The sequence below is a fragment of the Oncorhynchus mykiss genome, chromosome 26 (genome assembly GCF_057628025.1).
Source record: "Oncorhynchus mykiss isolate SJ-2025 chromosome 26, ASM5762802v1, whole genome shotgun sequence".
NCBI lineage: Eukaryota > Metazoa > Chordata > Actinopteri > Salmoniformes > Salmonidae > Oncorhynchus > Oncorhynchus mykiss.
The window spans coordinates 7,062,816-7,077,500 of NC_143047.1; the positions used below are offsets into that span (position 1 = coordinate 7,062,816).

Sequence of the window (14,685 nt, forward strand, 5' to 3'; positions counted from 1 at the left end):
AGAAAGAGAATGAGATGAAGAGGTAGGAAGAAGGAGAGATATGAGATACAGAGAGGAAAGTTACAAGCTCACTACACAGTATTCTAGCCACTACAGTCAGTCACAATGTAGTCTCAGCAGGTGTGTGTGACTGGTGAGCGTTTACCCTCTGCAGACAGGCCCTGTATGTTGACTCCTTTGGCTGCCAGGAAACGGAGGCAGGCATCAATGTTCTCAATCTGGAGGAGGAGGAGGAGAAGAGTGACAGAGAGAACCGATTTTACATTCAGATGTAACTCAACTCATCACACAGTCAGTAACGCATAGGCAGTTATCAGCAGCCTACTCAAAAACAGCCATCGCAAACACATCGCCAGCCTTAGGGTTTCGGGACATGCTTACAGGGATGGACTTCGCAGAGTGCCGACCTGAGTAAGGTGAGTCGATTGTTTAATGACATAGCCTGGTCAAAGCAGCATTAAAATAAGCCAGACATACACCTCCACTGGAGTACCTTAGATGACAAAAGCATTCTACTTTGGCCCTGTTACCATACCGACCCAGCTGTGCTGAGCTGTCAACATTCAAACAGCCAGGTGATGTGATTGGTCGACAGAATTTGCTTAGTTACAAGCTCACTATGTGACCCTACTTCGATACAGCCCATTGGCCGCAAAATGTCAACCCCCAGGTGAACAAAATAAAACAGAGTCATCGAATGACATCATCAATAAAAAAAAAAAAGGAGAGTTCAAGGGTTACCAACGGTCAGGTTCAGGTGAACAAACAGGGGAGGGAATTGAGCAATGTAACAATTGATTCATACGAAACACAGCAGCGGCCATTTTCACTGTTCATGCTGTTGAGGAGCGACCATTGAGACTACACTCGACTGTTCAATCAAAGGAACCTCATCGAAACGGAATCCGTCTCATGCTAATATACACCTAGGCGCAATTCATCTCCCCCATCGGTATTAGCTAGCACCCAACCGACAGTCTATTAGTGTGAAACGGGTTTCGACTGAGCAGAGTGCAGCGGTTCAATTTAGAAAAATAAGACGTTGTACTTTATGGAGAACAAACTAAAATAACACTAGCTATTTAATACATTAATATCAATATCATCCTTCTACAGTAGCCCTCGGATTCTACATCAGATATTTCAATGATGTCATACGACGAATCAGAGGCAGACTCCAGGTCAGTGAGCCGCTGACCCCAGAACAGCTGTTCTATGGCGACACATGCTGCGAGGTCAGGGAGGACACAGACTGAGAACCAGAAGGAATTTAGACCAGGCTCTGCTCACTACAAAGTTAAAATATCCCCCACTCACTAAAACACCCCCTGTCTTTTAAATACCTCAGACCCACATGCCACCATCACTTCACTGAACTACCCGCGAGCCACCCTGAAATACCCTCCAAGACCCTACTAAAATACCCCGTCTTTTTAAATACCCCAGACCCACATGCCACCATCACTTCACTGAACTACCCGCGAGCCACCCTGAAATACCCTCCCAGACCCTACTAAAATACCCCGTCTTTTTAAATACCCCCGACCCATATGCCACCATCGTTTCGCTGAACTACCCGCGAGCCAACCTGAAATACCCTCCCAGACCCTACTAAAATACCCCAGCTTGACTGAGATACCCCTCCTCTTGAAAAGTCCCCATCTTCCATGTGACATACCCGCACCCATACACACGCAGGCACTCATGCGCGCGCGCACACACACACACACACACACACACACACACACACACACACACACACACACACACACACACGTCAACACTACTAAAATACTTCCCTGACCTCTTCCCTGACCCAAATACCCCTGGTACTGAGGAGGTAAAAATAAAGACTCTTCTGGCTAAATAAAAACACCCGCTGAGTGAGAGCATATGGTGCTCAAACTTTAGAAAACACATTTAATCTGCATTCAAACAGGGGATCGACTCAGAATTGCAACTTTGGGAATTCCAGTGTAGTGCGGAAAAGTGAGAAATCAAACTGTTGGAATAGAACATCAAAGTAGGGCCTCCCGAGTGGCGCAGTTTGGCCTTGAGGGATTGTCCTTGTCCCATCGCGCTCTAGCGACTCCTGTGGCAGGCCGGGCCGCATGCACGCTGACACAGTCGCCAGGTGTACGGTGTTTCCTCCGACACATTGGTGCGGCTGGCTTCCGGGTTAAGCGGGCAGTGTGTCAAGAAGCAGTGCGGTTTGGTTGGGTCGTGTTTCGGATGGACGCACGGCTCTCGACCTTCACCTCTCCCGAGTCCGTACGGGAGTAGCAGTGATGGGACAAGACTGTAACTACCAATTGGATACCACGACATTGGGGAGAAAAAGGGGTAAAACAAAATAAGGAGACACAGGTGCTCTGACAATGAGTTCTCTACTTCAAACACAACTGCCTATCTTCCCCTCATCCTCTCCTTTTCTAGTTCTCGTATTCCCCTCATCCTCTCCTGTCATCTCCTCCGGTATCTCCACTCTTTTTTACCTCCTGCTAATTCTGATCAGACAGTGCTCTTCTCATCAACAATGTGCATGATTAATAAACCTTGAGTGAATGCAGTCTGGTTATTCATTAGAATGTAATAACGCCACTGAGTCAATAGGTGTTGTGCCGAGCTTCGACGTCATGGGGACAACACACGTAACCGTGATGGGAGTATATAAGCCTCTCCCTCTCCACCCTCCACCCTATAAGAACACACACTGGACATGAGACGTGTCACGGCAACAGTTAGTCGAACCCTGCAGGTAGACTGAACACGGGACACAAGTAGTACTCAAACTACACTGCAACTGAATAACTTGCAATCCCAATAATTTGTTTAAAAACTGGATCATTCAGTTATATGGCCACCTAGACAGCGACAATAATTAGGTAATTAAATCAACAATAATGCGAAACTGCACGGCCTTAAATTGACCATTATTATTACAAAACAACAACCGTCGTAATAGCAAAATACAACTTCCAGCACCGAGATACAATTCTACTGCGATATTTCCATACAGTTCCCTCTTACCTAGCAAGTTCTCAGAGCCTGTCTTGAAGGCATGATCCCAGCAAATACAGTATCACACTAAACACTGTTCTACTGTATTGTGGCTCTCTCTCAGACACACACACACACACACACACCTCTCTCTAAGGCTGTCATCACATGCTGGGTCTCAGCCAGCTAGCAGCACAGTAGGGCCGGCCCGGCAACCGCCCTTTAGACAAACACTTTTTTACATCGCAGAGAATCTAATGTTTGTGTGTGTGTGTGTGTGTGTGTGTGTGTGTACGCCCCCTCACCGGAAGCTTTGTTTATGTCTTAAGGAGTCCTGTCTTGTGACATGACTGAGTCGGCGTGCGTGTTTCTGCCCTCCCGCCTTTCACTCTCTCAGACAGTAATCTCAGTGAAACTTCGACCTCCGAACCAAGGTAACACTAACCCCGTAAATACCGCTCTCTCTTTACAATACCCGTACATTATGGTTTCGGAGAGTCAACAGCCCTGTAGTCGGCCAGCACAACTTTAACACAACTTTAACATACTGTACCCCCCCCCCCCCCCCCCCCCTCCCATTTAATTCAACTAAACAGTTTCATCGTGTTACACATCTACCTTCTTTGAAAAGGTGGTAGTACTGGCACCCAAGTGGCACGTAACTCAACACACACAACAACAACAACAAAACAATAACACCAATACTATAGTACTTTACAGTGAAACAATCGACTGGGTGCAGTCTAGATGCAGCAGAGGACACGGAGCGACAAGAAATGAGATCCAATTCTCTACCCGCAGATGAGGAGGAGAGAGGGAGGCCCGGAGCAGTGCTGACCCAAACAGTGGCCCCAGCCTATACCTTGTGGTCAAACAGCTGACACTCCTCCATGCGGGGTTGCCTAGCAACACTGTGCGGTCAAGGCACCTGTGATTGCGCTGCACTTGCATTTGATCACATGGAGTTTGACCAGCTGATACAGGTGGGTGTCACACACGCACACACACACGTAGGCAGGAACACACACAAACACACACACACACACACGGCCTGACGCAGTTATTGCGCTAGCTGTCACACACCCGATTACACATTAACTTCAGACCGTATCCTGCTAGTGTTATCCTGCTTCCTGCACTCACCTGTGGCGACTCACATTACCAATCAATACAATCTTTATGATCATATAATAGGTAAATATATTAGTCACATAATCTATGAACGACCATGGCCTTAGTACTGAACCGTTGGGGACACGGAAGGAATGTCAGTCATGATAACCTGACGCTGTATAAAACAGCATGAACTTGTTTTGGCAGACTTACAGCTGTCGTGGCTTTGAGTGGCACCTAAAGGTGAAACACGGGTGGAAGTTCAGAACGGACAATGCCTTGATGTAAAGGAGGAAACTCCATTTGACATTCTCTGAGGGCTTATGAAGCCTCCTAAGGCCTTGTTTTCATCATCCCCATTCAGAGAGGCTTACTGGGAAGACGGGTTTAAACTGGTTTCGACCTGTATGGAGCTAGTAGTAATGTCTGTTCCCGGTAGAGGAGAGAGAAACAGATCTCTCCGAACTAGAACCAAACTGAGGGCGAAACGGGAAGTTGGAAATAAAACATTGTGAGCCAGAAACACGACACACACTGCAATTAAACAATGCACACCAATAAATCTACCCGAACAACAGAGCAGTGAGTGTGACTTTGAGTGTGACACTAATGTGTCACTCCACAGTAAGAAGTAGGCCTCTGACAGACCTAAAGCAATTCAGGGGTATGTGAGGGGGGTGCAGTAGAGGGAGCGTCCTGTGTGGTTTTAGCACCTCTGTGTCAACACTACCCCGATGAGAGCATGTCACTCAGAACGCTATGGTTACTTCCTGGGTGGCAAGGGTATGAGACTGTGTGTGTGTGTGTGTGTGTGTTTTGTGTGAGGGGCACCATTGTATGATCTGACACTATTCCCCACTAGGGTTGCATAGGGTCGGAAGTTAAGCCAGGGAATTTGGGGAATTTTGCTTAAATTCATCAAAAAAGTTAGCTTATAACAGAGAATCTTTTTTTTGTGGGATACACATAAGGCAATTCTAGGTCTTGTGGCATATTTTTGTTGAACTATCCCCCAATTTAATGGAATTGCAACCCTCTGCATGCACAGTGCATTCTTCCATCACATGTACAGCTGATTCTCAAGATCTTGCACACTAATGAGATGCTATTGAGCCCACACTACTACACTGCCTGAGCCAAGGACTACATGCTTTCTGGTATGTTTTTGATTACAATACTGGGTGGGGTGAATATATTTGATATGACATACATGATTTTTTGTTAACTAGTAAATAGTAGCCGACAGAAAAGTGTGTTTAAATCATTTCTAACTTGTTAACAATTTCTGCTAGTTAGTGTTTGCTACCATGTGGGTTTTAGCTTGCTTGAGCCTGCTAACTGAGGAGTGTTAACTCACCTGTTTCTGTTACACCTGCTCCCGCTCTTCCCCCCCCCCCCCCCCCGGCACCCCAGGGTCCCCAGGCTCCCCAGCATTACACACTCCTGCCATCGAGCGCCAGGCTCCCCAGCATTACGCACTCCTGCCATCGAGCGCCAGGCTCCCCAGCATTTCGCACTCCTACCGTCATTACGCACACCTGCCACCATCATTACGCACACCTGTCACCATCATTACGCACACCTGTCACCATCATTACGCACACCTGCCTTCCCCCCCATCACGCACTTCAGCGATTATTGGACTCACTTGGACTCACTCACCTCTGTTATTAACCTCCTATATCTGTCTGTTCCCCCGCTCTGTTCCCCGCTTCAGCATTGCTTGTCATATGTCCTTGTATACCCGTGTACTGATGTCTTGTTTCATGTCTGTTCATTATTAAATATTGACTCCCCGTACCTGCTTCTCATCTCCGGCGTCAGTCTTGACATGTTTCCATACATGTTTCATTTTAAACATTTACCTTACAAAGGAGTTGTTTAATCTAACTGCTTAACTATTTATCTACATGGAATTGTCTTTGGGATTTTTTTACAGGAAAATGCCACGGGCACTATCTGATGTGTGGAGACATTTCACTACAGCTAATGTAGAAGGAAAAGCTGTGTACATGGGCAAATACTGTGCCAAATCATCTGTGAAGAATGCAACAAAGATGGATAATCATCTGGCCAAGTGCATAAAGTTCCCTCAGCGCTCACAACAAGCAACAAAAGACCCTCTACTTCTATTCAAGGTGAAAATTATTAATCGGATAGCAACAGCTTATGGTCCTCCTGGAATCAGAATTTTTTGACTCAATGGAGGAACGTAGTCAGAGAAATGCTGATGAATATGTTGCTCAAGCTGTGTATGCAACTGGTTTACCTCTGATGTTCACAGGCAATGTGTATTGGGAGAGATTTCTGAATGTTCTTCACCCAGCATACACCCCTCCAACCAGACATGCTTTATCTACTCATTTTCTAGATGCAGAGTTCAAGTGAAGGTCAAGCAAATCATAGAGAAAGCAGACTGTATTGCAATCATCTCTGATGGGTGGATCGAATGTTTGTGGGCAAGGAATAATTAACTACATCATCTCCACCCGCCAACCAGTATTCTACAAAAGCACAGACACAGGGGACAACAGACACACCGGTCTCTACATTGCAGATAAGCTGTAGGCAGTCTTCAATGACCTTGGCCCACAGAAGGGATTTGCACTGGTGACTGAAACAATGCTGCGAACATGAAGGCTGCTTGGTCTGAAGTGGAGGAGTCCTACCCTCACATCACACCCATTGGCTGTGCTGCTCATGCAATGAATTTGCTCCTCAAGGACATCATGGCACTGAAAACAATGGATACGCTCTACAAGAGAGCCAAGGAAATGGTTAGGTATGTGAAGGGCCATCAAGGTATAGCAGCAATCTACCTCACCAAGCAAAGTGAGAAGAATAAGAGCACCACATTGAAGCTGCCCAGCAACACCCGTTGGGGGTGGGGTTGTCATCATGTTTGACAGTCTCCTGGAGGGGAAGGAGTCTCTCCAAGAAATTGCCATATCACAGCCTCATCAAGAGGATCCTCCTGGATTATGTATTTTGGGAGAGAGTGGTAAGCAGGCTGAAACTCCAGAAACCTATAACAGTAGCCATTACACGGATTGAAGGAGACAATGCCATCCCGTCTGACGTTCAGACTCGGCTTGCAGATGTAAGAGAAGAAATCCGTAACACCCTGCACACTTCACTGTTGCTCCAAGCATAGAAACTGCAGTTCGGAAATACATCAAGCATGAAGACTTCTGCCTGAAGCCCGTACACGCTGCAACGTACATGTTGGACCCCAAGTATGCTGGCAAGAGCATCCTGTCTGGTGCAGAGATCAACAAGGCCTATGGTGTCATCACTACCGTGTCTCGCCACCTTGGCCAGGATGAGGGCAAGGTTCTTGGCACTTCCAAGCAACGGCTTTGGGATGGAGATGCAATATGGCAGTCGTGCCAACATATCTCATCAGCCACCTGGTGGAAGGGACATTGTGGATCTGAGGCTCTTTCCCCTGCTGCCTCCATCATCCTGCAAATCCCACCAACATCAGCCGCCTCAGAGTGCAACTGGTCCTTGTTTGGGAACACACACACACACACACACACACCAAAGCCCGCAACAGGCTGACCAATACAATGACTGAAAAATCGGTGGCCATCCGGGCAAATTTGAGTCTTTTTGAGCCTGACAACGAGCCATCCTCAACAAGGTTGGAAAGTGACAGTGAAGATGAGGCCTCAGTCTAATGTTCAAGAGGTGAACATTGAGGAGGTCCAGGGAGAAGACATGGAAGCCTGAGAGGAAGACAACCAAAGCCTTAGTTTCTAGACTATTATTTTACAGATGTATGTTGAAAACGTTTTTTGGGAGATGCGATGGATCATTGGGGATCATTCAATATTCCCTTTATTTTGTTGTTCAGTGAAATCATCCCATGTGAAGAGTCAACTCACTTAATTAAAGTTCAATTCGTAACCAAATGTTTTTTTGTTCTATTGAAAGGATTTAATCATTTGCAATTATGTCTACTTATGATAAGGTAAAAGGTTTATGTTTCTGTCTCCATATGATATGGTAAATATATCCAATGCAAAAAAACATCTACATTTAAATAGTATTAATATTAATAATATTCCCATTAATTCCCATATATTCCCGTTAATTCCCACGGAAAGTTTCCACCTCTGAATATTCCTCAAAATGTGCAATCCTATTCCCCACTCATCTGAAACACTGAGAGAGATGCTACAAGAATGAACATGACAATGAGCAAGATGGTAACAAAGAAAGGCACTATATCACTCCATTATATGTCCTAAGCTTGTTTACATGTTTGCTGGTTTAAAACAAGAGGTTAAGTGTAGAGTTGTTAATTGCCAGCAGCTTTTCAGTGTTTTGAATGCAGCTTTACCACAGCAATCAAGTCAAGTGTCGTTAATGGAGCTCTCAGTAGGTCCCGGGTGTTGAGTGGCCGGCTAACAGGGAAAGTGTGTGTGTGTTTTCACTCTGTATTAAAATGCACAAAGCAGCAGACATGTGCACAATGACAGTTTGCGCCTGCCTCCAGCATTGCTCGAGTGCTTCAGCTGAAGAGCTCACACACGCAAGCTGCCACAACACACGACAAACAGTTGTGACACACAAATACATGCACCCCCATCAAATATCTCTCAGCTCAGGCCAAACAGAGAAACACACACACAAAAACACACACACACACTTAAACACACAGGGTCAGCCCACCGTCTTGTCCACCTCTCACTGTAAAATGCTAACAGTGGGAGTCAGAGGTAAGCTAAGAGAGGTTTTAGAGAAGGGTCTAATCACTGTACAGAACAAAGACACAGAGAGGAACAGAGACCAGAGAGGGACTACAGAGACAAGAGGCAGCCTGGAACGTCTCAATTACTGGTGACTGGAGGGCATAATCAACCTCTACTGGGACCCGGCTAATTGATAGTGGAGAGACAGAGAGACGGAACACTTGAGAAGACCGGCTGACTGATTCCTCTGTGTGTGTGTGTGTGTGTGTGTGTGTGCTTTGCTTGGGGGGGGTCTGGCTAGCAGCCCAAATCTGCCTTCAACTGGCACACTGGCCAATTTACGACCCTCCACATTCAGAGGAGGGATACCGGCTATTTTCCCATTGCAGTAAAAAAAATAAAAAAAATAACACAGAAATCACAACCAGTATGTATGATTGAATATGAAATGTACAAATGTAAAATGATTTAGCAGGAAAATGTATAAGCACTGACAAAATGCCAAGTGCAGTGAAAATGTGATCAGATTTGTATCAGAACAACCAGTAATTGGAACAACAGATAGCAACTTCTGCCTTCTGCTCGGTTCTCGCTAAGATGTGAGTACTCTCAATTTTGTGCTGTCCCCGGCAAAAAAAATCTTGTTAGACCGAAAGACGTTCTTCAACCAATCAATTGGTCTTCATTTTTAAATGTTATTTTTCCATATATAGACACACCCTATGTGTTTTTATCAAATAAACTATATGCATTGCGCTTGTTTCATGCTTTAAGCTTACCGTTTGATGAAATAACACACAAATGACTCAAGAGGGAGCCAGAGATCTAGATAAGCAGAAGAAAAAAACTTTAACCTGAACCAACCAAACTCCTACTCCTGCTGGCTTTTACAGATACTGCCATTACTTTCCTAAAGCTGCCGGTAACAGGCTACACGAGGAGTCGGCAACCTTTCTCATGTGGAATGCCAATTTATCTTACCTTTTCTACTGATCTGCGGGGCAGTTATGGTTTTTATATGCACATTTAATTTAATTTATAATAACGTCTTCATATCTCAAAATCATTGTCATGTGGTTAATCAAAATGTTATCCAAATCTAAATGAAAATGATACAAACCTAAAAAAGTTACTTCTATTTCCATTGCCAACTATGTAAAAATAGCATACATAAAGACAACAAATAAAAACTGTGCAGCCTGCAGGTAGAAAATATCCTGATTTAAAAAACGTATCCTATAAATCACATTTGCAGTCAGGCCATGAGTAGCCACGAACTGGGAACATTGTATCAACGATTAAATTTGGTCCAGCAGAAGCTTGCGCTGCAACATTGTATAAAATATTCTGAGTCCTCAGAGTGGTGTTTGAGACAGACACAGCTGTTGGCAATTTGCGCAAGGGATAAGAAGTAGTGCTTGACTTGGGCAAGAACTCACCGGTGCTGAGTACTGGCACCTCAAATTTTCTACAGCTTGAGCTCCTGTTCCACTTAAAGAATATTAGCTCAAAAGTATTGTGTAGCTCCTGCACCTAAATATAAACAGTACCAACACCCAAAATGAGGACCGGAACCTATTTCAGTCCAAGTCAAGCACTGATTAGAAGTAAATCAGGTAGGGCTATTTTATGACGTTTCCACTGGAACAATTGTCATTCTCAACGGATGTAAAAACAGACTTTGTTTGCTTGCCGTTTGAGGTGAAGAAAACATTACTTTGAGAAGCTCCACAGCTCATTCGTGGGGGTGCGTTGAGCCAATCAGAAATACTCTCAGATTCCCAAATGGGCACATTTATACAGTGCATTCGGAAAGTATTCAGAACTTTTTCCACATTTTGTTACGTTACAGCCTTATTGAAAAAATAGATTTTCCCTCATCAATCTACACACAATACCACATAATGACAAAGCAAAATCTGTTTTTTAGAAATGTTTGCAAATGTATTAAAAACAAACGACTTAAATATCAAATTCACATGTGTATTCAGACCCTTTACTCAGTACTTTGTTGAAGCACCTTTGGCAGCGATTACAGCCTCGAGTCTTCCTGTGTATGACGCTACAAGCTTGGCATACCTGTATTTGGGGAGTTTCTCCCATTCTTCTGCAGATCCTCTCAAGCTCTGTCAGGTTGGATGGAGAGCGTTGCTGCACAGCAATTTCCAGGTCTCTCCCGAGATGTTCGATCAGGTTCAAGTCCGGGCTCTACACTCTTAGTGGTTCCAAACTTCTTCCCTTTAAGAATGATGGAGGCCACTGTGTTCTTGGGGACCTTCAATGCTGCAGAAATGTTTTGGTACCTTTCCCCAGATCTGTGCCTCGACACAATCCTGTCTGGGAGCTTATCAGACAATTCCTTCGACCTCATGGCTTGGTTCTTGCTCTGACATGCACTGTCAACTGTGGGACCTTTTAAATAGACAATTGTGTGCCTTTCCAAATCATGTCCAATCAATTGAATTTACCACAGGTGGACTCCAATCAAGTTGTAGAAACATCAAGGATGATCAATAGAAACAGGATGCACCTGAGCTCAATTTCGAGTCTCATAGTAAAGGGTCTGAATACTTACGTAAATAAGGTATCTGTTTCTTATTTTTAATACATTGGAAAAAATGTATAAAAACTTGTTTTCACTTTGGCATTATGGGGTATTGTGTGTAGATTGCTAAGGAATTTTTATTTTTTATTTAATCAATTTTAGAATAAGGCTGTAAAGTAACAAAATGTGGAAAAAGTAATGAGGCCTGAATACTTTTTGAAGGCACTGTATATATATTTGCTACTGCTCGACTAAAAAAATCTTGGTCGACCAACAGCCTATCGACCATACAACCGACCAGTTGACTAATTGTGGTCAGCCCTATCAAAAGCCCTTCTTTCAAATACCTACCCCTATTAAAACGCGCATCTTAACATGGACAGAGACACACTTTCTCTCTCTCACACTCAGTAACCGGAAGGTTGCCGGATCGAGTCCCCGAGCTGACAAGGTAAAAAGCTGTTGTTCTGCCCTTGTTAACCCACTGTTCCCCGGGGTGCCAAAGAGGTGGATGTCGATTAAGGCAATCGCTGATTCAGAGGGGTTGGGTTAAATGACCAAAATACATTTCAGTTGAATACATTCAGGTGGACAACTGACTAGGTGTACCCCTTTCACTTTCATGGGTTGTAAATGTTAAACTGCCACAGCAAACCACAATAAACACAGAAATGAATATACAGTAGAACTAAGCCTTAGCCTGGGAAAAGAGTACGCTTGCCAAAGCCCTCTCCGAAAGGGAATCCTTATATAGTAGCCACAGCCATTACAACATCGCCATCCCTGCTAACGCTTTCATTGTCATTGCAACTTGAATCCTCTGTCTGGATTTTGTCCCCTAGATAACATAAATATCATTTTTATTTCTAGTAGCAATGCGATGAAGCAAGCTTGGTTCTCTTCCAGACACCAAACCTCAGCCCCTGGACCTTTAAAGTGAGAGCCAATGGCCTGTCTATAGGCCAGATGTTTTACAAAGACTGACCGCAAAGCCACATATGTAAAAAAATAACAAGAGTAATATCCATTCCCATTAAATTGGACAAATTCGAAAAGTCCTGCTTAAATAAGGCCCTGCCCGTACGCACAAGCATGTACACGCACGTATGAGCAAACACACAAACACTCTACTGTGGTGAGCCAAGACATCAAAAGCAACTTTTACTTCACACACTCACTCATACATACAAGCAAACACACACACACACACACACACCACCACAAGGATTATAACGTTATGCTGCCAAACACACAAACCAATAGAAGGAAACCCTAGGAGGGTCACTCACCATCTGAGAACGACTCTTAGGGCAGCCATTGATGTCTTCAATCTTCTCATTGGCTAAAGACACGAGAGAGAGACGGAGACGGAGACAGAGGGTGACACAGAGAGAGAGGGACACAGGGTGAGAGTGAGAGGGACAGAGAGAGAGAGAGAGAGAGAGAGAGAGAGAGAGAGAGAGGGAGAGAGAGAGAGAGAGAAAAAAAAGGTGTTCTTAGTGATATCCCTGGTTCTTCTCCAGCATGTTCCTACTCAGTGCCAGAGAGAGTAAGTGAGGAGAGCAGGCCTGTGACTGGGTGGAGAGGGTCACTGCCCCCTCTTTCTTCTGAGAGATGAAACCCAATCTAGTTATAGCAAATGTGTGTGGGGCCGCTAGGGGCCAGGCAGAGTTGGCTGGGAGAAGGGGTGTGTGTGGCTCCCCCCTCCCTTAGAGGCCCAGCCCACAGCAGCTGAGACAAGGTTGTCCTCTCTCTCTCTCACAGCTGACAACTGTGCCAACACTACAGCCTGGTGGGGCCCACTGTGGATCTCCGCCACAGGAACCTGACTACCACCTACTGTTGGTCCCATGTTTCATCAGCTGAAATAAACGATCCCAGAAATGTTCCCATAAGCACAAAAAAACGTATTTCTCTCAAATTGTGTCCAACAAAATATGTTCACGTCAAGGTTAGTGACCATTTCTCCTTAGCGAAGATAATGCATCCACCTGACAGGTGTGGCATATCAAGAACCTGATTAAACAGCATGATCATTACACTGGTGTCCCTTGTGCTAGGGACAATAAAAGGCCACTCTAAAATGTGCAGTTTTGTCACACAGCCCAATGCCACAGATGTCTCAAGTTTTGAGGGAGTGTGCAATTGGCATGCGGACTGCAGGAATGTCCACCAGAGCTGTTCATTTCTCTACCATATGTCGTTTTAGATCATTTGGCGATACGTCCAACCGGCCTCACAACCGCAGACCACGTGTATGGCGTCATGTAGGTGAGCGGTTTCCTGATGCCAACTGTTGTGAACAGAGGGCCCCATGGTGGCGGTGGGGTTATGGTATGGGCAGGCATACGCTACGGACACAATTACATTTCATCGATGGCAATTAGAATGCACAGACATACCCTGACGGGATCCTGAGGCCAATTTTTATGAAGTTATATGTGACCAACAGATGCATATCCGTATTCCCAGTCATGTGAAATCCATAGACTGGGGCATAATGAATTGATTTCAATTGACTGATTTCCTCATATTAACTGTAACTTGGCCAAATCGCTGACATTTTTGCACATAGCGTTTATCATTTTGTCCAGTATGTACTATGACTCTTCTAAACCCTGCCATTAATCTGTCATCCGGCCTCCCCTGTTGTCTCCTACCAAAATAATGTGCTGCTCATCCCAGCCAGGTCCCTGACCCTGTGTCTCCCACCCCCTGCTTCACACCCACTGAGCTGCATGGTCAGATTTCAGTAGAATATCTACGATATCAGGGGACGGAAGACAACCCAGCTTGTGTCACATAACAGACCATCAAAGACGTATGCTTATGTCAGACGCGCATCCGTGATGAAGCTCGCCATCCAGTGACTGCTGAGATTAAATCTGAGCATGGAAAGAGACAAAGAAAAAGAGAACAGAGGACTTGGTGTCTCCAAACCCACCCATCCTGCCATTGACGCAACAACAACAAAAAATCCATCTTCCGCTCTAAAGACTCGTCAGCCTACTCTTGACTTTCAGAGAAGCATGATCAAAAATGATAAGGTTTTTCTTGTTCTCTACTCCAGGTTCCAGTCCGAATTCTATGAAGACTGTGCAAATGTTCTATGACGTGGGGACCACGATGTGTTCTGCGCTAATTTATTCTTATTCCCAATTCTGTGTGTGCTCTACATGAGTATTGTATGATGTTCTGCATGTGTTCTGCGATTTGAGGCAGTGTTCTGTTTTCAAAGAAATGCCATCTATATTCTCTGATGCAGTTCTACAGAACTCTGGGAAAGCAGAGGAGTGATACCTCTTTGGTCAGTTGATGTGACAGTGC

At 44.8% G+C, this 14,685-nt stretch overlaps 1 protein-coding gene across 2 annotated transcripts in view; it reads right to left on the minus strand.

The window, feature by feature from the left end:
• LOC110506288 (neuron navigator 2) overlaps positions 1–14,685 on the minus strand; it is a 130,305-nt gene that overhangs the window by 78,491 nt on the left and 37,129 nt on the right. For both annotated transcript variants that reach the window (XM_090221779.1, XM_036963581.2), the window contains exons 3-4: positions 12,648–12,700; positions 146–218 (exon numbers count right to left, since the gene is read on the minus strand). In XM_090221779.1, the coding sequence (XP_090077905.1) occupies positions 146–218; positions 12,648–12,700 (126 nt within the window). The remainder of the gene's footprint in view (positions 1–145; positions 219–12,647; positions 12,701–14,685) is intronic.